The sequence below is a fragment of the Rissa tridactyla genome, chromosome 2, assembly GCF_028500815.1.
Source record: "Rissa tridactyla isolate bRisTri1 chromosome 2, bRisTri1.patW.cur.20221130, whole genome shotgun sequence".
Lineage (NCBI taxonomy): Eukaryota > Metazoa > Chordata > Aves > Charadriiformes > Laridae > Rissa > Rissa tridactyla.
This window is the reverse complement of record NC_071467.1, coordinates 90,792,509-90,819,618: the sequence shown is the minus strand read 5'-3', so window position 1 is coordinate 90,819,618 and position 27,110 is coordinate 90,792,509. Positions and strand designations below refer to the sequence as shown.

The window sequence follows — 27,110 nt, the reverse complement described above, 5'->3', positions numbered from 1 at the left end:
AACAGATTATGCAGTTCTGAGGTGTTCAGCTTTGCCCATTCCTATTTAACAGGTACTTAAGGCTCTTCAGGTTGATAAAGGGATGCAGCCCAGCAGGTGACAGTATATTCTTGAAATCTGCTTTCACATCCACATTGTTTTTAAAGGACTGTTCTGAAGAGACTTCAAGACCCAGTCAAAGCTGTGGCTAACAGGTCAAGGAATGGTAATGCAACTTTTTTTTTTTTTAAGAAAGAGATAACTGTGATTGATTAAATATAGGGGTGGCAAGCAGGTTATGACCCATTTTGTGCATACACATCAATTATCCACTGTTCTATCCAGGCTGTGCTGGGACACCACCATGCTTCCACTTGTATGGAATGTAACTGCCCTGCTTCCCCAGTGAAATTCAATACATGAAACCCATTCTGTCTGTGGCGCACAGCATGCACAAGATGCCAAGTGGTTATAGGATAAAGCTATTTGGATATTGGTGTTAACCTCCAGTCCTCAAAACTGCTGGCATCCAGACCACCTTAACAACTCCTGCATTTTTCTTGCAACACAAAATAGAGACCAAGAGCAAGCACCAACTAACCAATTTCCCTGATGGCAGTTATCACCTTTTTTGGGACAACTCTGTGGGCTAGTGGGAGCAGGGAAGAACCCGAAGACACTTCCCTTTCTGTCCCAGAAAAGAAAGCTTCCCCTAGGCAACAGGGAGCCCTCTTCTTCCTCTGCTTACCTTGGCTGGAAGTTAAACGAAATCTCCCTACCAGCTGAGCCAGCCTTTCAGAGAGGACAGAGCAGAGGACACTGCTACAAGAGGAAGCCCAGGGAGCAGCAGCAGCTCTAGGCTCTGAAAGCCTAGAGGCTTTCAGGAGCAGGAGCCCTAGGCTCTGAAAGAGCAACCGGCTCCTCTCCAGCCTAAGCAGCAGCTGAGCAGGAAAGAGGTGCCACAGACAGGGTCCCTCTTCCTACACCAAAGACATCCAGTTCTGCCACCATCCCCGGGCCAGAGAGCAGTCTCAGAGCTTCCCAGGGAAGGTGGGCTGCCAGCTGGGCTGAGCCAAGCATCAGAGATACCCTCCCACGATTATCTTTAATTTAAAGGTCTCAAAGGGGAACACTCATTTTGGCCTACCATCAAGTCTTCAAAGCTTCTTGTCAAACGGCTTTTTTTGAAGGGGAGGCAGGGCATGAGGCATTGTTCACTTTCCAACCCATGAAAAAGAGGTCTTTCAAGAAGAATAGGCTACATGGAAACACTCACTAGAAATGGAGTTTATTTGGTGCAAAGATTTATAAACACAGATCAAGTGTCAAAACTTTTGGGTTTTAGTAATATCCAACCTAAAAACCTCCTTAGAAAGCAATAGCTAGATGGCTCACTTCAGGAAACACCTTATTTTCCTTCTTGTTTTCCCTACATTTTTTTTTGCATGAAGAGGTTCACCGTCTATGAAGATTGTCATCTTGCAACATGTAATCAGTTCCTCATGGGAAGAACACACAGGGCAAAGACAAAATTAGGGTTTGCTCACATCAACCACTATTGCTTCTTTGCTTCCTCCAGTACTGACTGGAAGCCCATTGTTTCCAAACAGTTTCCATAGAGCAGCCTTTCCTGAGATTCCAAGTCCAATTCCTCCTCCTCCCATTCATATGGCTGCATTCCACAGTTAAAGGAAAATGAGATAAGAAGTGGGGTGAAAACATTTTAAGGTCTGCTTTCTTTTTTCTTTCTTCCATCCCTTTCCTTAAATGTTCACATATATATTTATCACGATCCACATTGTCTTCTCAAATCACTTTTCATATTCACAAGATGGTCCCCGCAATGCACAGGTTCCTGTTTTATTTCTTCTTCTTCATTTTACTTTGTGAGCCATGAATGTAAGTCATGGGAAACACAGTTCTTACGTTGTCCTTGATGGAAGCACAGGTATCAGTATTCTTCATGAAGATATTTTATTCAATTTAACTCCTCTCTCGATCAGGTATTTTAAGAAGCAATGTACAGTAAGCAGCAACTATTCACAGCAAATACCTCTGAAGACATGTCAGAAATGATTATTTGTTTAAAATTACAAAGATCAAGTGAAACCTAAAAGTTGAATCATATACGACAGTTCGATAAGATCAGACTCTGTTTAACGATAGTGGGAAGCAGACTTCAAAAGACATGATATTTATATACAGCACGGAGATATTTAGTGTTAACAATACCTTAAATTGGACTATTTAGGACAGCGTCAGTCTGCACAACTCTACAAAGTATGCATAGTGTAGAGAACCATACACTTGTTAAGATGCTCAATCCTTCTGCTGAACCGGTGCCATCCAACGTTTGAGCTTCTTCTCATCAAGTGAACAGTTAACCTTCTTTGAGGTAAAATACTCAAAACAATTTTTGCAAAGTGTACACTAAAGGTAACAATTTCAGCTTTGCAAATTATCATCGGTAACAGAGAACACAGTAAATTGTTAGCAAGTTTCCAAGAGCAATGCCTTTCTTTCAGGAAAAAGTAATAGTTTCCTTGGGTGCAGAAATTCAGAAGGTCCAAAGATTCATTCTTCCTGTCATCAGTAAGAAGATCATGTCTTATTCATGCTGTCATACAGGCTGTCCCCAAACCTTCACCTCGATCAGGCACTAAGAAGCTCATGAGGAAACAGAAGTGGAGTGCTTAAGATAACTGCCTCAAAAAGACACATTTTACTATTCTGATACCTGTGTTTTCAATCTCTCATAGATTTTTGCAGGCCCAGTCATTTTCTAATTGCTACTGCCCAGCTATGTGTGAACTGTGTCAGCATTTCTACGCAACTGAAAGCGCTTTCCTTGGCCCCTCTCGTATTTTGCCCTCTTGGTAACTTACACACACGAGTATCTATACTTTGTGTCACATTTTCATCAGAGAAAAATCATCACTTTTCTTTCTGAGATGGGGCAGCTAGCTAACACAAAGAAAAGGGAAACTTAGGTATCAAGGTTTTTTGTTTGTTTGTCTTTTTGTTTTAAATAACCAATTATAAGTCAAACACAGCTTAAAAATAACTATTTGTTAATAACATTTAGGTAGAGGAAACTGGGATTCCCCTTCCTGCTCCCAGGGACCTTTTCTACCAAACACACACCACAGACTAAAAAGAAAAAAACCCGCTTAAACATAAAAACAAAGTCTTACTTCCTTCAATGTGAGCCTGTGGGTTCTTATACAGGTGTTCAATCCGGCCTGTATTAAAAGAACTAGACCGACGAACGATGCCATGCACCTGGGAACAAGGAAAAATACAAAAAGGCAAGTGGTAAACACTAAGTGGAAAGTTGTCATCATCATCACTCTTTTCATATACTGGGGCCTAGCCCTTATATCAGGTAATCAGAGGTTGTGTCTATTCCTAAAGGCAGACAGTTATCCAAATCATAACAAAATACTTGGAGATGAGTTCTGATGCTGTCCTATTTATTTTAGTACCCTTCAGTAGTTTTACCTTCTCCCTTGTTGACACCACCAGCAGCCCAAGCATCAGACAGTACAGAAAACACAATGAATTGCCCTAGAGCACTATCTCCTAGTCAGTGAGATTTGCCAACAATACTGGAGTCAGAAAAGCAATATGTGAATCCCAAGACAACCAATTCTCCCTGGTTGCAGAGTCTTTCTGCAGTGAGAGACAATGGGCATGAAAAAAGCAGCAGCAAGAGATGGGACTAGAGAAATGAGAGAGGGGTCAGAGAGCAAGAGAAGGGAAGAAAAAGACCAGGGGAAAGAAGGGGCAGCAGCTGCAAGGCCTAAATATATTTTAGAAAACAGCTGTTATTCAACTTTCTGGGGTATTGGAAGAACAGCCAGAACAGTCAGTGCTATTTTGTGGATCTCATGACTCAGTGTTCTCCGGCGGGTTGCGAGACACACAGGCAAGCCTAAGGCTGAAACACAGGTTGGGAACTTCATTTAACCAGCTACGATTAAGTCGGTAAAAAAAAAAAACAAAACAAAAAAAAACCCCAAAAAACCAACCATGACTGGTTCTGACTAACATTAAAGAAAAGCCCGTTTGTGTCTAATACATTAGAGAAATTGTTCAAACACTGATCCTGTATCCTCCTTATGTAAGGAAGCCACATGCCTGCTGCCAAGATTCCTGTTAGCTTAGGTTACCAGCTGCAGAAGTTGTGCTTGCACAGGTGAAATCAAACTTCAGCATCTGACTGTCCTCCACTTTTTCCTGCCCTTTATTATTTCTGAAAGTGATCCTACACAACTTGATGCACCCTGCACTTGGCTGGTTTGGGACATTGGTTTACTCTCTCACTTTGTATTGAACTTGTACCTGTAAGAACATACCAGTAGGAATGGTCAGCATTTCAGGTTTTGGTTTGGTTTTCTTTGGGGATTTTTTTTTTTTTTTTTTTTTTTTTTTTTTTTACACACATAACACAAGCTATGGTTATTAACACAGAAGACTTTTTTATTCCTTCTTAAGTCTGAAACTGAACTGAATAAAAAGGTATTCACAACTGAAGAGTGAGACCAATTTGCTGCTTTACAAATACTATTTTGGTGGCAAGACCTCCAATAATAGCTGAATAGCTTCATCTTTACAAGTTGCAAGTTACATTTTTGATGCCAATTTCCTTGCATAATATCTCTTGTGCACCCAGTCAGGCAACAGGCTCACAATGTACCTTGTTCTACAGTTCAAACACTAAATTTTCCACAACTGGGTAAAATATTTGCATTTTGAGGATTAATGGGGAGCTTCAAAACATGGCACCCAAAAAGAAATTTCCATCAAATGAATTTGTGAAGATCAATTTTCAAAGTTATGTAGTTGAAAGCCCTATCAAAATAATTATTTATGGAATGTGTGGATAATTTATATAGACATAAGGTTTACAGAGAAGCTTTCAAAAAAGACAGTTCCTTAACAACTTTGCTTTTGCAAGAGATCCTGGAAATATTTTGAGTACTGAAATTAACATCTGTTTTGCTGAGTAAAAAAAAAATAAATAAATCAGGCTTACCAATTTTAGAGCATCAAATTATTCTAAAGGAAGCTAAATGAAGTGCTCTACAACTCTTCTAGAAAAATTAAATATTTCGGCTTAAAGACCTGATGAGAGACTTCTTGAGCTCTCAGTTATCTGTCTCTGAACGAAGTCATGCTGAAATTCAAGTTCACACAAACGATTGACCAATAAGTCAAATCTTGCCAGCAAGCCTCAAAGCTTGATGAAAGATTGTGCTTGCAAGAGCTTTGTGTCAGCTGAATGACTATGGTACCAACATTTGACCAATGAGATGTACTAAATGCAATCACCCCAGGACTTCAAAAAGTTTCCTCAAACAAACACATCCAGAGAGCCTGTTGCATCCAGTGATAACAAGAAAACATGCAAACCCAGCTTTTTTTTTTTTTCCCTCCCACTCCTTTTTCTGGTATGCACATACAAGAGAAAGAAAATCTGCCAAATGCTTAATCCATGACAGCAACAGTACAATAAAAAAAAAAATGATGAAAGGTACCTTTGTCTGCATAGGAGAGGTGAAATGCAAACTTTGTGACAAGCCAAGATGTGTGCAAGCTGGTTAATCTAGTCAAGAACGTAAGATCAGTAAATTTTTCTCAATAGGGCTTGATCTTTAAATAGATTGAAATTAAAAAAAAAAATATCAAACAAACAACCTTAGTTAGGGAGGCAATCAGTTATCACCTGTACTTTTGTGTTCAGTTATTCAGGAACAGAGGTCTCTAACTGGAAGCACAGGAAAGAATTCCAACAAATAAATGGAGAGATGAGGAACAGAAAAAAACCACACCTCTACCAAATTATTATAGCCATTCTATTGTGGAAAGGGTTATATTTCATTTTAGTTGCAGTTAGCAGTTCCCAATTTCATTGTGGACTAGGAGAGAGCATGTGCTTTTGCCACAATGCAACCACAATGATATCTCTCTACCCCAAATGGAATGGAGACAAACAGTAAAAATAATCAGTTTACAACACTGAAAAACCAACACCAATAAGCAGATTAATCACCAAAGAAGGAGAAAGGATGGAATAAGCAAGCCAAGACTAACCATGTGCAAGAGCATGGAAAACACAGACTGGCTGAGAATAGACTTTTCACTAAGCTATGAGGCAGTATTACAACAGAAGTAATGAAATCCAACCCTAGAACCAGCATTAGCTTCACTAAAACCCAGAAAATACTATATTGCGGGGAGATTAATTTCACCAGCCCTTTCCTTCCTTTATCACACATTTTGGAACCATCTTTAGTGACAGAGAAAGCAAACATTCTCACATATACACCCACAACAGTTCAAAACCATCAAATAATACCATAATACTGTGATTGTTGCTTTGCTGGGCCACAAAAAAGATGATTTTGCCAGGGAAAACTATGCAGCAAAAAGTAAGGAATCAGATACCCTTTATTTTAAGGAAAAGGTAAATGAAAATCATGTGCTAAGCATATAATTAATCCAAGAGAAGGGGTGGAAAGTTAACACTACCAAAGTATATTTTTGGGTTTTGTTTTGCCCTCCTCACTTTTTCAACAGAGAAAGTAAAATGCAAGGTTTTTATTGCTGAAGTATAACTGCCAAAATATAAGGGCCTTTGGTGGGGGCAGGGGAGAAGAGAACAAACAAGATACTCTTATTCCTTTATGCAGTACATTGCATCATAAATTATTCCCTAATTCCTTACAGTTTTGGCTCACACAGGTCACTGCTTATCTGAGTTGGCGGGAAACATGCAAAGCAGCTATACCCTGAGGAGAAGAGGGAATCCACCAGTGGACATTAGATGATAAATAGTACAATAAGCTGGCATGATTACAGGCCATGCTGCACATTCCTCTCCGGAGTTATGATTTGTTATCTAGGGCCAGAGTGGAAAACATACACAGAAAAGGACAGAAGCAGAGGAAGCTGGAGCTGCAGCATCCAAGGGACTCCATCAGCCCGCAGCCGGTCACCGAGTCACTCACCTCGTAGCCTTTTTCCAGCAGGAACTCAGCCAAGTACGATCCATCCTGGGAAGAGTAAGATATAGGAAAGTATTAGAAACACAGTGAATGGGTCTGGGAGGTTTGGACTGGTTAATGTCTCAAAAAAAGGGAAGAAAAAAATTGCAATGAGTTGACCGGGTAACAAGCACATACTTTGATTTCTGCAGATTTATACACTGACCTAAAAATACTATAGACACTTTTCAGTTAATTTTAGATTAAGAAGCCATATATTTTAAGATATCTTGCTTACAAATGCTGGTTGAGAACTCCCGTCTCTTGAACCTCTTCCCAAGTTCCATTATAAAGTGCCTGGGGACATCTTTCCAAAATATCCTAACCACAGTTATTGAATTTGAACTATTTTAGAGATAGGGAAGGAAAAACATTTAGAAAAATTGGTGCAAGCTTGGCATACTCTGCAAACCGACGTGCCTCTGTAGCACTGTGTCACGCTCACATCTCCCTTGCACACGAGCTCCTTCAGGCAGCAATAATTCTGCCTGCCTGACCAATTGAGTTTTCAAAAACTTCCATAGCACACCCTATATTTATACTACAGAATACAAGCCATTTTCACATTTTATATATCATTGAGAGTTGATAGTTTGGGTTGTTTTGGTTTGGGGGTTCCCCCCCACCCTTTCCTTTTAAATCCTTGTCAAACTTAAGTTATTAAACACCCCAAAAGCAAATACTTCAAAACACATGCTAGAGCATGTTTTCCTGAAATAAGATGATTTTCCTGGCATCGCTATTGCCAGGATTATCAAATACACTGTCATATTATCCTTATAAATGTGTACACACCATCACAAACCCAGCAGTTTACCCCTCCAGAAGAGGGCTCACCAACCAACGGAGTGAACATCACCCATGCCCAAAGAGCCTGCACCTTTTCACTGACTTTTTGAACTCGTTGTTCCTTTAATATGTGAGATTATTCCAAAGTCAATTGACTTGCTACAGAAAAACCATAAAAACACGAGATGCCACCTATGCTTACACTGTTATGTGGATCTGCTCTGAAGTGATCATGGCCAGACACGTTTAAGTTCAAAACTAAACAGACCTCTCTGCTCCCCTTTTTAAAAGCATGTTAGTCTAGAGAAAAACCTCTCTCACCTCAGATTAAATGAGTTTTTCTTGTCTCGTAGGCAGCCTAAGGAGAATAACACACTGAAGTAAGAAATTTGAGATGCACTAGGAGGTCCTAGAGCAGCAGGACTGCCAGAGGAGACTGCTTACTACACTGATGGCAAAATCATGCCTAAGTCTATGCAAAATGGCACAGTGCAGTGTATAAGGGGCATGTCGCTCTATGTTTAAAACTGCAACATTAGAAAAAATGAGTGACTTTATGGTATAAAAGTCTCATTAAGTCTTACACAGTCTAGAAGAGCTTGAAACCAAGAAAGTCTCAGCTTACATACCTCTCCCACTACATGTGGGTGTTCACAGAACTTTACAGTGCTATAACCCAAAAACCATCAGTCTGTGGCACCAGTTGATCTGGAAAATGAGAAACTACATGTACCATGGCATCACTGGAACGGTATGTATTTCTGCACATCAAATGAAGAGAACAAAACCCTATAGAAAGAAGAAATTCAGGGAACATGCAATGGAAACTCTGGAGAAACATAGAGGCAAAGCTGGGGGATGACAACCACCTTTAATGTATTTGTCATCTTTTTCATTAGTAATTCCTCTAGGATTTAGCAGAGGTGGATCAGAGGGAAGAAGTCTTCCCAATTCTCCTTGGTTGCTCAGTTCACTAAAATAAATAAATCTATAAAATAAAAAGGAAGTGAAAGTGGGAGACCCAGAGAGTGCAAAGGAGATGAAAAAAAAGAAAGGCTATGATTACTTAGGAAGTTGATGGGAAACAGACTTGACTAGGATTGAACCCTGTCAATAAGGTCTTGTTCTTCTCACCCAGGCCATTGCTCAAACTTTCCAGTTGCCCTGGAACATTTTGAACCAGCAGTGGCACTCGCTTCCTCTGCGCTTCCTTTCCAGGTCTATCAAGTGATAGGGCAGGGCTTTACAATGAGTGGGAAACAGGCAGCAAGTGTGAAAGCTACTGGTTTCTGGCTCTAGCACAGCACAGCTGATTTACTGTCTGGTAATCGCACACAATGCGGATCCATGCTGTCCTGCACTGCGATATCGTATCACACACGGCCCCCAGGTTTTGCATTGCCCTTCCTTTTCTTTTCAGTACAGCAGCTGCCAGTGTGAATGACAATCAGAACAGCGATCAAAGTGTCGAAGAGTTTGCAGCTTGTAAGGACAGTACGGTTTCCACCCTAATGAGGTCAAGGAGTAAATAATATTAAGTAAGCTCTATTAAGTGATTTAAACCTTTATCTATAGGAGACTGCATTATGCATATAAATTCTATTATCAAAGCTATTGATTTCCATTTATACTACAAATCGAGCTTTCAAGATTCAGGAATCACTAAACCAGGAAAGGAATATTAGAGGAACTAGGTGTTTAGCAACAAATCTCAGTTTTTGTTAGGGTTAGCAGATTTCGCTTTACTTGAGCCACATGCTGCCAACCATATCTGCTCCTGGTCCGCATCTGCGTAAGAATGGACCATCATGCATGATTTAGTCTGATCCATGAAGTTGGGGATTAGGGCAGGGGGGGGTCTTCCCTTTTGTAAGAGGTGCTTATAGTCACCTTGACCCTGTTTCACTGAGTGTTTTATCCAAAGACTATCAGTCTAAATCATGTCCGCCTTAATATTGAAAAAAACAATACCAGCTTAGGTGGTGGTGAGCACATGCAGCCAGCAAGGCATTAGTGTGCCCAGAGCCCAATCTGATCATGGCTATAGGCACCCTAGTCCCCAAAGCCAACCACAAAAACAAAGTGAAAAAACACAGTCTGTGCAGATTAGAGTGCTTGGTTACTGTGAATGAACCCCCACTGGACAATACAGTATTCTATTTTAGAAGTGTTGTCACATTTGAGAGCTTACTTTTGTTAATGTAAAGTACTCGGCAATTGCTTCAGTTTATAACAAATCCACAAAACCTCAGAAGACAGAAGTAGGTCCCTTTGTCTGTGGACAAAACACCAGTCTTAAAAGAAAATAACCAACAAACTGTCTTTAAGCAGGACTGCAGTGAGACCCGGCTCGTAACAGATATGTCAGACCAGCTTGAACGGTCAAAACAGTTTAAACAAGACTGATTAAATAAACGACCTCAATTAAAACAGTTCCCCATCAGCACACTCTGACATATCAGACTTGAAGAATCACTATGCTGTCTTTAGCCAAATAGTAGTTTGAAAGCACATGCAAAGAATGATACTTCAGCTGGCTTCCAAAACACAGCAGCAGGTTTCCAACTGCAGCTGCCTTACAACATGCCTTTAAAGCTCCCAGACAAAAGAAAACAGTCACATAAACTAGAGTGAGACAACTTTAGGATGCAATATTTTATATTTAATATAGTAGTTAATGTCAAGAACTTCAATAAGCTCTGACACACTATCAAAGAAAACCTCTTCCGAGTGAAGAAATTGAAACATAAACAAGAGTCAGACAGTGCTTTGCCACAAACATCTAGAAGAAAAAAAAAGCATCAAGTTTGACTTGATCCGTGAGCAAGATGTTTCATTTACACAGAAAACTCAAAACAAGTGGAATAAGTAGCCGTTTAACAATCCAAATCTCCTTTATTTTGCAGTGTTTTACACAGGGAAATTCCTTCTGCAATGGAGTAGTTTTGAATTTTATCGTCACATTCACAGAAGGATGTAAAAGCAAACCCAAATGCAAGACATCTTCATCCTCTTCCTTTGATATGGCCAGTTCCAACATCCTTCCGCACAGCTCCTGGATTCAAAAGCTAGATTACATCCTACCTGAGCGTTTGTAATTTAGAGAAAGGGACTCCCTCTTCCCCACAGCTCCTCTCTGCTAATAAAGGGTAGTGGAAGAAAGTACTAGACAAATGAAGAAACGCGGGAAAACAGACCAAGAGGAGGAGGAATAAGGTTCTGTATATTACTATTCATAGAATTCCAGAAGTACACGGAGTGCTTTTTCAGAAGGAGGGAAAAGGAATTAACAGCCTAACACAAGTGATGCAAGTGTATTATGACCCTAACACAGGGAAAAGGGCTCCCATTGCAGGGGGGTAGTATAAACATCAGAGAAGAAACATCCCCAACAGGATTGTGGTAAAAACGACATTCCCTACAAACATGCAACATTAGGAAATCCCAAAGCCATGCAAAGGATTGTGAGAAATCCTGCTGCAAGATCCCTAAAGAAACTGTCAACCAGCTCTCTCCTTTCTGAAACAAGGGAGCTGCTAACATCAGACTCCCAGACCTGACTCCCAGCCACAAGAGACATGGTCACTTGAAAAGCGACATTTCATCGGATAATGCAGCAGGGAAGAGAGTCTGACTACTGTGCCATCTCCCTCACTCATGCCTGCCCATGGGCAAATGGATTAGCAATAAAGCCTGGGAACATAAAAATGCAACACACCTACTGTCAGATGCACTGTTTGAGGGAGGGTTTTTTTTATATTTCTAAGGTGGGCGTGTATGGTGAAATATCTGTCCATTTGCTACATACTTATGGTTTTGCTCCGTACTTCCATGTGTCGCAAATACCAAATTTTCAGACTTTATTATTCCTTTGGAAAGAAGTGCCATAATTTTCCACATATTGCATGGAATACCAAAGTTGGCTATACTTACAAAATTCAAAATTGAGTAAGGATAGTGCCATGCCCTTAGGAATAACACTACAAAGGTAAGTTCTTGGCAGTTCAACTATAGATGGTGTCAATTATCAAGGTCGTTCATAGCAGTTACAAATTCCTTTCGAACTACAAACTATAGCTGTGCTCTGATGAAGTGTAATTTTGACAGGTTCAATGAATATACTTGGGGGACAGTACATGGAGAAGAGGCACATGTTCAGCCATAGGACATGGTACATGGTTTTATTTCTTAAAGGGATCTTTCTGCAGTAACGTCACCAACAGCACACTGTCACCATTTTCATTTAACCTTCTTTGAAGAAATACTCTATACTTCCATTAAAATATGCAGAACCAGTGCCAGTAGCAGCCTTGCACAATAGATTGTTGCTTTGTCAAATTTTAAACTTCTGCATAGCTATAAGCTAATGCTATTTCAGTTACTTAATACGCTGGAATATGGTGGCAGACCCTTTGGAGCAGGGAACACACCACTCTAAAGTGACATCTATATGATTTAAATAAAATCCACAATAACAACTATTCATTTGTTTGTGGCACTCCAAAACAGCCTTCCTTCCAAAAAAAAAAAAACCCCAAACAATCCACAACAACAAAAAAAGCAAAAGGGTAATACAGTGTAATGTTATTTTTGCTGAAAAATGTTTACTTCTAATCATTTCCGATTATTTATGGAGGAAATCAGTAAATTTTTGTGGCCACTATGAACAGAACACTGCTGCACTTTGTCTCAAGTCTTCAAGGCAATACTTGAGGTAAAGCATTAAAGTGTTCATAAAAAAAAATTCTCCATACTGAAAAAAAAGGAAGAATTATGAACTCTGAAGTTTTTAACTGATTTATTAAAGCTGCCACCCCTGCAGTAGTTAGTTTGCTATTTTGATTTGTATGCTGGCCAAGTGAGAATAGGAAAACAAGTGTCCTTTTGTTCCTATGGTCAAAAAAAAAAGTCAAAAGGCAATAAATGTTAAAAAAATTCTTTGTTTTAAAACATTCCCCACTTAATTGACGGGTTTTTGTAATGCATTAACTGCAGTGAAACGAAAAAATTAAGCAGGAGGAAAAGTTATCATTAGCAACAACAACAAGAACGTTCTAATTACATTACTCTGTTCTTTTTCAATTAAGAGTTGTTTAAAAGTAGAAGAAAAGCAAAGTTGCTTTGGAAAAGTGAATCACCCTGTTATTTCCTAGTCTGAGCTCCATCTGACCTCACACACTATTCCACTGGTAAACTATTAAGTTATATTAAGAGCTGCAACTCCAGCTACAGACAACAGCAACAAGTTTTTTTTTTTTCCCCTTCCTTCCTCCCTCCAATTATCTTTATACAAAACAACATTATTCCCATCATCAATATTTATAGCTATTCTGCTGTGAACCTCAGCACAGACACTTCATCTAAAGAACAAACCCCTGCACCACTCTAAAGCCAACAAGAACAGAACAAACCTGTGCAATTCAAATTTGCTCCTTACCATTAGGAGAGGCAACCAGTTACGAGTTTTGACTTAAGTTAAGCCAACAACAGTACGGTATGTCAGTGCAATGCTGCTGATTTTTGATTTTTTTTTTTAAAGTGTCATTATCTAAAAATATAAAATTTTCAGTCTAAAACACGTAAGATATTCTACAATGATCAAACAGCTTGCATCTATCACACAAAATCCCCCAACATCTCAGCTTGAGAAAAACAAGTAACACCATCAAACTGAGTATACTAAGTTTTTTTTCCTGATTACATGAACCTGTCACACTTAATGTGTTATTTCCAAATACACTTACCACAAATTTCCCAGGGACGACAATCAGGTGCTTGATAGCTTTTTAGAAAAAAAAAAAATTAAAAGTCATGCCCCTGAATTCTCGGGCTGTTTGCTCAAACATTCATATACTCAAAATAACTATTGGTTTTCAGATGTGTCCGAAGAACTATTTTTATAAAGAGGAAAAGTATCAACAGAGCGCCTTTTAAAGATTTTAAAGATCAAGCTTTTTCTGAATGCATGTTTTAAGCCATAATATATTATGGCTTCATTTTCTTCAAATATGAATCTCTGCAGTATACTAATATAATACAAATCAGTTATGAACTCTGAGTTTGAGAGCAACCTAGTTATATTTTTCTGTCTCACTAGTGAAACCACAGCAATCAGAGGAATGTGTCTATAAACACGGAAATGCAAGTCATATGGACAACAGTCCACTAGAAAATTAAAACCTCTACTTATAGTGTTTGTACTGGGAAATCCATAAGAGTTTTTAAAAACCACAAGATGATTGTTTTTCCCATCCCTATTTCCTCCTGCTTTCAAAAAAGCTACTGGTATCAGATGATCTTTCACCTTTCCAAAACAGTAACAGCAGCTCCAGTCAGCAGCAGCTACCAGCATTTTGGACGTGCCCATCCTCAGCACTCAGACTAACCCCTCAGCCCCATTAGGTGACTAACGCTGCTGCAGCCAACTCCAGGAGAGGAAAAAACCCCCAATCTGCAACAAATGCAAACTTACCCCAAACCCAGTGGAAACCCAAACACGAAAACCTAGTTGCGCAGAGTGAAGAAACCAGAAAATCCAGGACTAAGCTACAGGACGCACTCTCAAGAGTCATTTTCACCTCAAAATTTGAAACTTCAAATTTGTCACAGTAACAAAACAAACAAACAAAAAAAAAACACCAACCAAAACCAACAACAACAAAAACAAGTCATAAAGCCCAGAAATGGTTTTGGAAGAAATACAGTGTCTGTTATATCGAAGAGAGATGAGTAGTTTTGTGAGCTGACACCAGGAGGAAGAGATGAAATCTCAGCATGCCATCTTTACCTTTAACATCCTACAGAGGAAAAACCAAAACAAAAGCAGTAACGTGACTATTACTGTAACTGTGGAGGCCACCTGAGTTTATGGCTTATGGCTCAACACACATCCTGCCAGAAATAATGGACCCATCTCACTCTCAGACAGAGCTATGTGTATTTTTTTGCTGCGGCAGCCTCCCACTGCTGCTGAGGTTAAAGCTGCTTCACCATGCTAGCACCAGCCTCCCACACTGCTGCTCATCTCTGGAGTCTGTTACTTTAAGTTTAGCCCAAGACATTGTTTCCTAACAAAGCGCAAGGTCATTTATTTGAGAGAAACCAAAATAAACATCGCACTTGCTATCTTCTTTGCATGAAACCTAAGCCTAATGAAGGAGAGGTAAATGAGTGTAGCCAGGGACAAAGGTTTTTAATTCATTCTTCTGGACTCAGCTTTACATATGGACATAGCAATTTAGTCTGAACTATGATTTATTTACAGAGAAACACAAAACCAGAAAGCAAGCATGTTCCAGTTGGAGTAGAGAAGTAATGCACAGTAAGACAACTTATATTTTCTTAAATGCTTGCTCAGTTAGACATTCAAAAATGCTTGATTGGTATTTCAGAGCTTTAAAAGCTCTCAGTCTTGCAATATTTGCTTGGGTGAAAGAAAAGCAGCAATGCTGCAATGATATGGTCTGCAAGTCATGGGAGCAACCACTCTGTTTCCCGGACATTTGAAGTTCTAGGACAAGACAGCTTGTGTTGCAACTGATCATTTCTCTCTCAGGTATTGCCTCTCCCAGTCAGCGTGGTGGGAGCCCAGTTTTTACTGGTCTGATATCTACTAAAGCACAAATAGATTTTTCAGGAACTCTGCTTGTTTACATAATTCCTGCCTTTTCATTTCAAGGTTCTCACACTTCCCAGTTTTCAATAGCAGACGTCTTTAAAAGGTGGCCCCCAACACTATCCACATAGTTGTGAATATTCAGAGTGGCCAAGAGACCAGCAAGCCAAAGTGTGATCCATCATCATATCAGAGCTCCAGACAGCTCAGATTTCTCTTTACACCAGGAAAGGACACAATAAGAATGAAATAAAATCATAAAAAACCCCACACCACCAAACCAAAACAACAATAAAAAAAAACACAGAAAAAACCCACAACAAACCCCTATCACAGCAATAAACTTCCTGATACTTTTGCAATGGAACAGAAAAGGAAATATCCAATTGAAATTTCAAAACAAACAAACAAGAAAACCCCCACAGAAGTCCCAAAGCTAAACTCTTGTGAAAGAATATCAACATTTGTACCAAAATGTTACAGGTTAAATGACTCTTTACTCAGCTATTTGTATCCTCTTTTCTTCATGAGAAACCAAAGAAACTGTAACAGGGAGAAATGTAACAGGAGAGCTGTCAGGAGTTATTCCCTAAGGTTCACTCTATACACACGCTCCTCTTCCCCGTAATGGGGGAAGCATTTTGAGGCCTAAATACATAAAACTATGCTTCAATTCATTAAAAAAAAAAACCAACAACAAAACAAATACAAAAAAAATGAAAAAAAACACCAAACAAAAAAAAAAACCCCACACACCAAAACCACAACAAACAAACAAAAATTACAGGAATCTTAAGATGGCAAGTTCTTCCTATGCCTTCCAAAACACTGTCCTCACAAAAAAAAATAAAAATAGAGAAATAATTAGCAAAGTCCAAGGCACATAGTCTACAAAGATTTGAATACAATGCTTTTAACCAGTTTTTCCAAAGATAACACTCACCATAAAAATGTGTGGCAAAAATTGGAATTATTATGCCCAGAAGTAGCTTCACATTTTGTCAGGTATTTTTAGGGAAGAGTAAGTATGCTTCAAAATTTTTTTTTTTTTTTTTTTACAGTCTAGGAGTTGGTTTTTTTGTTTTGTTTTTTGGTTGTTTTTGTTTTTTTTTTTTAAATATATAGTATGTTCTGTCGTACAATTGTAACTAAGTGAAATACATGGACTGTGTGGTAAAACCCAATTGGATGAACAGAACTACCAATTCACACGGTGCCTACCTTCCTCTGTAAGCAATGACAACTGCTAGTGAAGATGCTTGACTACATAATAAATCCACTCATGTTTGAAACATTTATTAAGTATAGAATCATTGAAATTGGACGTTAGACCTGATACCTCTGTTCCATGTGGCCGCTTTTTCTAATCAAGCGCTGCGATGCCACATGGACTGAGCTTCCTGGTGGTAAGAAGCCAAGCAGGATAAGAATTATCTACACGATAGACTGCAAAAGGATGCAATGTTTTTCCAGAGAAGGTTGCAGAAGGTCATCCTTATATTTGCAGATACCATACAATGCCTTGTGTACCCAACTTCACAGCTTTCCCTTGTCAGCTTCAAAAGGGGAAAAAAACCACCCAGTTTCATTAATTGCCAACGTTCCTCTCTGAGAGGAACTAGAAAGGGAAGGCGAGCAATCACATTTGCTTATCCTATCTGTCAGGAACAGGATTTGGAATAGACAACTACTACAAAACCACCAGTAAAATACCTATTTCTTCAATTCATAAAGTACTAAAAATCACCTGCAATTTGAGTTAGCAATAACCCCTCGTATCATCTTCGGGTGCAGTTATCAAAAGAATTGTTTCAGCTGGCTAGCTTTCATGAACAGCCTCCTGATTAAGATTAGGACAGAGCTATATCAAGGTAAAGCAACTGTATAGTTTAAATATTTCCACATCAGTTTTGTTCCAATGAATTACGCAGTTTTGCACAGACCTCTGAGAACAGAAGAATTATTTATAACTTTTACAAAGCAGCCTTTAAGAAGCACCAAAACAAATTACTTCAAAGAGCTTGTCACAAACATTTCTTACTTTAACTTCTTTCATTTGCTGTTCCACAGAACCTGAAACTAGTTAAATTTAACTGACTTTACAAGCTGTGGAGAGACTTAGTACACAGGCCACATTTTAGTCATTTTTGTCTGTATTCATAGTAATTTCCTCTAATCTCAAGGTTTCTTAGCAGTTCGTTTGAATCGCTTTGCACCCTAGGAAGTACAGGAAATACTACGGAAACCTCCCTGTCTCACTTTGCAAACTGTTCTGTTGCATTTATTCCTGGCTACATTAATAACAGCCTAACAAAGCCAAACAACACAGTATCACAATCTTGCTTGCTTAAAATTTATATTAAAAAAAATAATCTTTAATTTAATTGCCAAGGGATGTGAGGATACACTTTAACTTGACAAACACACCAGTTTGCAAAAAGGCAAATGTGAAGAAAATAATATCTGGTTTTCCTTACAAATATCACTGGCAGTTAAAAAATGGCAACGTCCTAACTTCTTTAAGAACACCACTTAAAATTCCCATAGCAGACACCGGAAGAGAACTCTTGGATTTGTTAACATCAAACGTAAACATAACAAAGTGCAAGAAGGTCTCGTTTTCAGAAACACGGGGACTCAAACTGGCCCTGTTCTTTGAACAATACACTAAGTCCCCCTAGGAGAAGATTTATCTGATATGTGTACACAAAAGCAGTTCCTAAAATGTAGTGCACGGGTCCTTCTTTTTATACTATTAAGAATTACAGACTACCACCACCATGCAGCTAACTATTTGGAATAGTCTTCATGCTTCATATTTGCAGGTTCACCTGCAACCTAGATTTTGCCTGGGCTAAGGCAACACCTCCAGCAAATAAGGACAACAAGCAGAAGTCAAGAAATTGCACCTTACACCTTATGAATCTTCTCAAATGCTTATCTGAAATGCACTGAATCACTGCAACATGCTTGAAGCAGACAGAAAAAGAAGTTTCCATAGTGAACTACATCACGCATGGAAAACTAACTTGGGCAGCCTTTGTCATCACATCAACAAAGACCTACTCGGCATCAAACCGTCTTTCTTCTCTCTCTGCCTCACTCCAAGAGAAGGGGCATCATCCATTTTCCTTCCATCCTTCCCCTTGAGGGTTATCCATTATTTTGAAGGCTTGAAGACGCATCATAACAGGACTATGATTTAGGTACCTGATTACATGACCCATACCCTGATCAAATTATTCTACATGGTACCCCTTAGGATAAGCATCCTTACTCTTTAGGGGCTAATTGCATCATTTGGGGCACCTGGAAATAGACTGAACAATGCCTCAAGAGTATTAGTGAACGTTTCTGTACTAGTGACCATGCTGAAAACCAGTGGGTGTATACAACCAGACAGCCAACATAACAACTCTACTCCATCCTCACAGAAAACCCTACTTAAATGACATCACCCCAGCAGGCATTTTGGAGGAAGTTATTAGATTTATAACAACCTGGAAAGAAGTCTACGAAGTGCTTTGAGATATTGATAAAAGCCCACCTTCAAGATCTAAGGCATCACAGATGCACCCCTTCCCTCCCCTCTCAGAGGCCAGTCATGCTGCCTGACTCACAGCACCACATCTCATTCATTCAGAGCTGCGATTAGCACCGCAGTCATCTATGCCATCTGCTGTGTACAGCCCATCCACACATGCAGGCAGTCCTCCAGCCACACACACGCTGCTCCCATGGCACAATTCCAAATAAAAACTGTGGCTTCATGTTTGCACATCTTGTTTGTCCATGCCGCTTTGTTTCTCCAAGAACAACTCAGCAAATGAACAGGCTAGAAGGGTGCTAGACGGTGCAAAGCGTCTCCTTTCGGCTGGACACATACACAGCAGTTGGCCACATATTGCAATTCAAGCATTCTTCATATCTGGACAACCTGTGATGGAAATACAAGCTTTTCTGGATCCTTTAGAAAGTTTGCTTGTTTCTAAAGATGACAACAGTTCTAGATCCATAGGGAGAATATTCCGGGTTTTGTTTTGTTTTTCATTCCTAGATATTTCTATTTTACTCAAGACAGTGGTTTACATTAAAGGTTATTCAAACTTGAAAGCAAGTGTTTCCAGGTATTCTCATGTACTTCTGTAGGGCAATCTCAACCTGGCAAACTAATTTAGCCATCAAGTGACTAAAGTTTGCATTAGAAGTTAAACAGCAAGAGTCCCAGGGACAGGGTGAAAAACTATAAGGGCAGGCAGGGTGCTCATCCTGCTGAAGTGTAATACAAGAATTTCTCCAAAATTACTGTGATGGGACCAGCAAAGGTTGCGCTTATTACTCTCCTAGTGACATGCAGGAAAGGTAAAATTGCCAGTTGCAGTGAAAGTTGTTGTGCAGATCTATTCCAACAGTGAATGCTATGTTTTCCCACAACTATTGTCGCATTTTAATTTTGTTCTGCTACTTTCCTTAAAATGAAAGTTCTTCCCCAAAGATGTTGGTGCCAGATATCTGTTCACCCATTCTTAATGTATTTCGTGCTACACGGATGCCAAGCTATGTTTTCCTCCACATACCCATGCTTACACACATACAGTACACGCAAGAAGCTCATGTCTAGTCAGAAAAGCATTTCATGTTATCTTGCATAAGAACAGTTTTCTTAGTAGTTTATTTACTTAAAAGCAGTAGCACAGCCCTAGCTCTTGAACAGCATCAGGAACCATTTGTGCACAAACACTACATGCATGGGGTCAAATGCACTTCTGATCTATGACAATTCAGTTTTCATTCAAGGACACACAGAAACAAGTGGATGTATTCCTCACCGGATCAACACCATACCTTCATCAGCTTAGTTGTTTTATGCTACATTGATGCGGAATCCTGATGATTGCATAGCTGCTTCCTCCACCCTTTTCATGAAAGCTAGTAATTTGCAAACACTCACTTCATTTATCATAGAATTGCCTAGGTTGGAAGGGACCGTTCAGATCATCTAGTCCAACCATCAACCTAACTCTGACAAAACCCATCACTAAACCATATCTCTAAGCACTATGACTACCCATCTTTTAAATACCTCCAGCAATGGTGCCTCAACCACCTCCACGAGCAGCCTGTTCCAATGCTTGTATTTAACTTTTCACATCAAATGGGGAGAAATGAAACTCAGTGGTCCTAATGACATTTTGCGGAAGGTGGTCAGGAACCAAGAAGCAGCACAGGGACTGGCAGTCCCAGACATCCACCAGAAAAAACAAACAGAACACCAGTACCTTATGCGCTCTATTTTACAATCTTCTCCATCTCCAAGTATTTATGCTTTCCTAAAGTCTTAGAAGTTAATAACATCTTTGGAAGACAGTTCTTCACTTTGCCTATGTTTATTTATAGCTTGAGGAAAATCCTAACAAAAATGCATCCTACAATGCAACTGGCTAGAGTAGTAGTGCAAGATACTAAAAGAAATTCTTTCTTCCCTTTTTAATGCATAGCAAGGCTGAGCAAAACAAGTTACTTTTTCTGATGCCATGCAGTTAAAGGGCAAACTGTGAAGTCATTTCCACAATTTTTGTGTCATTCTCCCAACAAGAACTAAACCTCTAAAGACGATGTTGTAACGAGAGGTAAAATTTAGTTGCACTGTCCCTCCTAGCTTAAAACATGCTAAGAACAGTCCTATGGGGCCTCAACTTTTGCCTCTGGCATGATTTGTGTTTGATCTCACTCAAGCAACTTAAATTTGGTTTTAAGCCTTTTTTTGCCATAAGCATGAAATCAATGATTATGCATAACATTGCCTATAAAACACCCTCAAATACTATCGCAATGTATGCAAACCTGTTTTCAGCACTGTATCAGGAACGAAAACTGATTAGAACAGCTATAGAAGCACATGTTCCAGCAAAAATTCTTAGGCAGACTTACCCTGCTGTTTGGAGGGGGAAAGAAGGGAAGGGTTTGGCCTTTTTTTTTTTAATTGCACAAATATTAGTAAGTGGCACATTCAAATGTGTTTTTACAGAACAGTAATGAACAAACTGGTGTTAAGATTGCTGGAACCAGTATGATGGCTGCACCAACACATTTAGAATTGAACAGTTCTGCTGAAGTACACAAGAAAAGCTTGACTGAAAAATGAAGAGGCTATTAAGGAAATATAAACCTTACTAGCCTTTATTGGATCCACTGTCCATGGCTCATTCAAGGATTATTCAGCTAACTGACTCACTGACAGTGTTTTGTGGGACCATTTTTAATGAATTCACCGTTTTAATGAATGACTTTACTGACACTAATAATATTTTATAGGTAGACCATGGAAACAAAGACAGACCTATGGGATAACCCAGTCAGGGAGCAGTACTAAATCAACTGAAAGGCTCAGAAAGAAGCCTTCAGCTTCCCTGTCAGCAATCGTTGACTACATTGTAGAACAGCTGGCAAGACCTTCTATTGCATCTCATCGCTTCTTTCTCTGGCCTTCTCCTTTATAAAATTATTTCCTCTTGATATCACCAGACACACAATAACTCTGCTAAAAAATTAAGCTTGCTGTCTAAAGCAATCCTCCCACCTCTTTTCTCCATCTGGAGTTCAAGCCCATACAGGAATATTGCAACATTTTGGGAGGGTTTTCATTATTATTTCTTGAGAGAAGCTTCTTTTTTAACTCTCTTGTGAGCAAATTGACAATACCCATGAATTGGGAATACTTTATTAAGATAAACCAGGTAGAATTTATATAGCTCTATTGCTATGTATGCCACTGTATGCTACAGTTCTTATGCCAATAAAAATAAACTTAATGGCCTAGTTTATCACACACAAAAATGCTAGAAGTTGTTACCAAAAGGGGAGGGGGGAGTAGAGAGAAGTTTAGATATGCTAGATGCTGAACAGGAGTATCTTATTCTTAGAACTGTTCTAATTCTCCAAGCTTCAGAGTGTCTTATTTTGTGTTCACAGAAAGAGTTGTGTAATACCATATAGTGAATTGTCGGGAAAAAATGTTATGGTATGAACTATTCAGTTTCATTTCACTTCCCATACATTGCATAATTTACAAGAAAACGACAATAGAGAAGTAAGGATGAAGTTTAGAATGTATTTAAAATGAATGTTTCTCTTTTACATGACTATTATGAACGGTCCTTAAAATTTCAGGCCCATGGAAATTTTTTGCAGGGCTTTAGTAAGAGAAAGGCTACATAAGCCCAGCCACATATTTCCTGTTTTGGGAAAGAAAATGATCCAAGGTGCCTTAATTCAGTTATCCCTCCCAAAGATGAGATCTGCTGAAGGGTAGAAAACAGATCAAGAATTCTTCAGAATTACCAAATTCTGGAACCATAACCAAGCTTTTACTGATTCATGAACTGCAGATGCACAAACATGATCTCTACTACAGAAAATTCTATATGTGAGATAACTATATTAAACAAATTCTCAATAATTATTGCAACTCCATCAAAAACACTCCCAGTTGCTCAAAGCAGGGGGCTTGTACGTTACTATTAGTCTTTGAATGATCATTTCAACAAACTGAATGTAACTGCAAGAAAAGTATTTTAACATTCCCAGTTGCTATTAATCAAATGAGAACAGTTTTAAGCATTACAGTATTCCAGAATGGTACAAATTGGTGGTGTCTCCGAAGGATACTAACCTTCATACTCAGGAAAAGTCCAACCTGAAGAGAGACTAATGGAAGGAAAAAGGGAAACATTCAGCTTTGGTTTTTAATAGCGTACAAAAAGTCTTTTATCCCCAAGCCCCATGAACTATTTAAAAACCACGCAGTATAGCACAAATACAATCCTTTACGCTGATGACCAGTAATTTTTCAGTGTTCACCAGCAATATTAGCTAACATGAGGATGCTCTTTAGTACTTCCCCAGAAACACTTCAGTCCAGGATAATTAAAACATGTCTATCCACTTCTAGCTCAGAAGAAATACGTTTCCTCAAATCAGAGGCAGTCTTAAGCACGCAGACCAAAGACTAAGGTCAAAACTTAGTCACAGCAGGTTAATACTCCAAGCAGAACAAATTAATTTCAGATAAAGTAATCAAATCTTTCCTTTGTATTTCAAAGTAAAATGCAATGCTAGCATAACATTGGATCCTTCAGTACCATGGTAGGTTGAATTACTTATACAGACATAGGGTTCCACCTCTGAAATAATCTAGAAATAAAATATCGACACCACTTCTTGCAACTTGCAGCTGAACGTGAAAGCGCACAGCCTTGGGTATCATGGACATCACCAAGATCCAGGGATGGAAATGCAGAGCACAGCACACTTTAACAGGTCTGTAGCGAGGCTGCAAGTACCTTCCTGCAAGGCTTTCATCAAGATACCTGAAGTCATTAGTCTATTTTAAAACTTGAATAGACTTGACAAAAAGATTATCTCACATACCACGAAGAGTAAGAGAGAATTGAGAGCCAATGACAGATCGCAGACCCCTAAAATGCTTCCCTGATAATTCACTGCATTAAAAAAAATAGGTGTGCTCATTTAAAAGATGCATATGAAGGCCACATTACTCCATGTCAAAAGCAGAGAGAGACTTTCTTCAAGATCCCAATTTAACCAGTTACCTTCATACTGTTCTACAGTTAGCTCCTGTCTTTATACTCAGAGTTAATGGAATAATGCACCAACATGACCTGCAGGTAATCAGCCAGCTATATCTTCCTTCCTCTCATGTGAATACCACTTGGTTTTTTTGTTTCGGGGTTTTTGGAGGGTTTTTTTGTTTCTTTTTTCATGTTAAGCTTCTTTCCTTCAACAGTGGTAGAGCCCAGGCTGGAAAAAGGTATCACTAGACCACGAGAAACAGCAATTCTTCACTGATGTGTCCCCAGAGCAGAAAGTGTTTGGCTACAACTTGATGTGACACCTTTAGTTTTGGCACAATATAACAATCTTTCAGTCACTGTTTGAAATTACAGAAGAACAATGTGCAAGTCAAAGTCTAGCTGTAAATTAACACTCACTTTAATAAAAAATAATTTTAAAATAATGACATCAGCTAAGCTACTCTTTTGTAGACATCTTCTCACACCTGCAAATATGAAATACACAACAGATGTTGGAGAAAGAGGATTAACTCCGTCCCCCCCCTACCCCAACTGAAATATGGAGTTTCTACGGGAAAGCTTACACATTGTCACTCTGCTGCAAGTTGATCACACTCATATCTTTTCTAAATGTTTGGTTGTGCTGGCATGTATATAAGGAAATCAAATTTTCACAACAAAACAGGTCTGAAGGCCTTGATATAGATTTGCTCTGATTACAGTATGAGACAGAAAAACGGGAAGAGCGAAGCAGCTCTAACCTGGTGCAAAACCTTTTCACTAATTTGGCACTCGATCGAGGAAATCAAAATACTGGATCTGTTCCAAAGAGAGCTGAACTTCCACAGTTTGTAGCTGACAGTAATTAAAAGTTGGATGGATGGTTTGCATTAGCAACCAGTGTGAAGTAGCCCACAGCTTCTTCTGGATGTTCCTGATAAAACAACTCATCAGCATTTAAGAGGAAGCCTCTTGTTTCCTCAATTCCTACAGAAGGCTGACTGACATTTCAGCCTACCTGAACCCAGACTGACAGCAGAGACCAGTCTCTCACAGTAAAAGGGTTTGGGGATTTTGTGGTGTGGGTTTTGTTTGCCTTTTTTTTTTTTTTTAATTAAGAAAACACCATGCAATAGCAATACCACTGTTTTTTCAATTAACATACCACCTCAGGGACAATCCCATCCTTAAGAAAAATGAGGTGTTAATGGAGTACATATGATACCAAATGCTCCCTTTCAACCTTAATAGAGCAAAATTATTTTCAGCTCTGGTAAATAAGCAGTTTGACTCAGCATTCATTTTTACAATGTAAAAAAAAAAAGCATTCCAGTTATTGCAATCGGATTTTCATTGCATTAGGGACTTCTATATTTTTTTGGGACACTGCCCTTAAACAAAAGTCAATGAACTTCAGTAGGACTTAAAATAACTATTTCCACAAAAGGAAAGGCAGGGCCAAAGATTGCTCAGGTTACTGTCAGTGGCATTTGCTAGAAGAATGTGTTTGCAAAAGCTTCTTCAAATCCTAAAATCTAGGATTTAAGGAAGACAAATTCTAAAGGAAACAAGTCATTTTTAACAGACAGGCAACAGTTCACAGGCTCTAAGTCACTACAGTCTTCCTGTTCTGTCCAAGCCTTTATATCATTTTACATGTCGTGGTTCCCTGGTTCCAAACACTGACCTCTTAAACTAAGGACTAAACCACAAGTAAACTCTGACATTTTCAACTTCTGCTCTCCAATGCACAGTTCAAAGCAAGTCTGCCTAGTGAAGACGAACAGGGTGTTCGTTTGAAATCTGTAGTTCCCAGATAACAATCCAAATGGGGAAAAGGTATCAGAGAGTAAACCCATTTCTAGCTACTCCGTTTTAATTCCAAGAGTATCATAGACATATCCATAGACTTCAGATGGCATCATTATAACCTTCCGCATTTGAGGATTTCATTTCCAAGAAAAAGCAAAAGTTATAATTGCATTTAATCTCACTGTAAGTGAGATTAAAAGGTTAACACACAGAAGCTGCCAAACATACCACCTCTTGGCAACAGCTGTTGGAAATCTGCAAACTAGGGAGGCCAGGTCTTTTTTAAGCATTCAATTTAGATTACAGATTAGGATTACCTGAGTATAATATCCTTTTACAGTTTCTGTAATTTACAGAATTTACAGGTCTTTCAACTATCTGCACTACCATCTTTAGAATACAGTCTACATCCATAGTATTTAGTGTATAGCATAGGCATCAGTATTTTCAAGTAAGTCTCAAGTTTTTTTTCAGAAGATAGGCCACCTAGTGTTCTCGCAATGCACTTGAACCCTGTAAATTTTACAGATAACTAAAGCATAGGAAAATGCATAGACCTGACATCCAGTTGCACTGCAAAATTAAAAGGCAGAGACAAAAGCAAAGGCAGGGAGACAGCAGAAAAATACAGTCCAAGCAAAGCCTAAAGATGCATTCCTGCAAATATGCCAACAAACTGATCCTCTCTAGTGTTCACTATCTCATTAGGAAGCAAAGGATTCATATAAGAAGGGCCTATGAAAGCAACTGTTTTGTTGCAAGCAAATAAGCTAATGCTTTTATTAGAAACATATGCTAAAAGGTTTATCTGTTAGGCAAGAGTTGCTTCCTTTATGCGGTGTTCTAAAAAATGATGATTGAGTCGCTCGCTCTACTACTTTGCCACATGCCAGTGGCATGCATAATACTCTGGTGCAGTAATTACTCCTGTGGTATTAAACAAGTCCTTCTGAAGGTAAGCTAGTATCAGTTACAAATCTGCCGTTGGCCATCATTAACAGTAGTCTAGAGAACAAGATTTAGTAAAGAAATGAAGAACAATACTGAGCTCTGAAAGTATTTCACTTCAGAACGAGAGTTTGAAGACTTAAGGAACACTATAGAAATTGCCAGTCTTCTTGTTCAGCCTGGAAATTATTAAAATAAGCAAGTAAAAAACACTGATAGAGAAATACTCAAAATCCGATTAAGCGACTTGAGGTTGGTTCTACCTGAAATTAAGCCATTACTTCTTTCTCCCTACCCCTTCTCAAAACAGGTTTTTCCAACACC

At 39.0% G+C, this 27,110-nt stretch overlaps 1 protein-coding gene across 3 annotated transcripts in view; it reads right to left on the bottom strand.

Moving 5' to 3' along the window:
* The window catches only part of GMDS (GDP-mannose 4,6-dehydratase), a 427,577-nt gene that overhangs the window by 352,034 nt on the left and 48,433 nt on the right, over positions 1–27,110 (bottom strand). For all 3 annotated transcript variants that reach the window (XM_054190299.1, XM_054190301.1, XM_054190300.1), the window contains exons 2-3: positions 6,993–7,037; positions 3,174–3,261 (exon numbers count right to left, since the gene is read on the bottom strand). In XM_054190299.1, the coding sequence (XP_054046274.1) occupies positions 3,174–3,261; positions 6,993–7,037 (133 nt within the window). The remainder of the gene's footprint in view (positions 1–3,173; positions 3,262–6,992; positions 7,038–27,110) is intronic.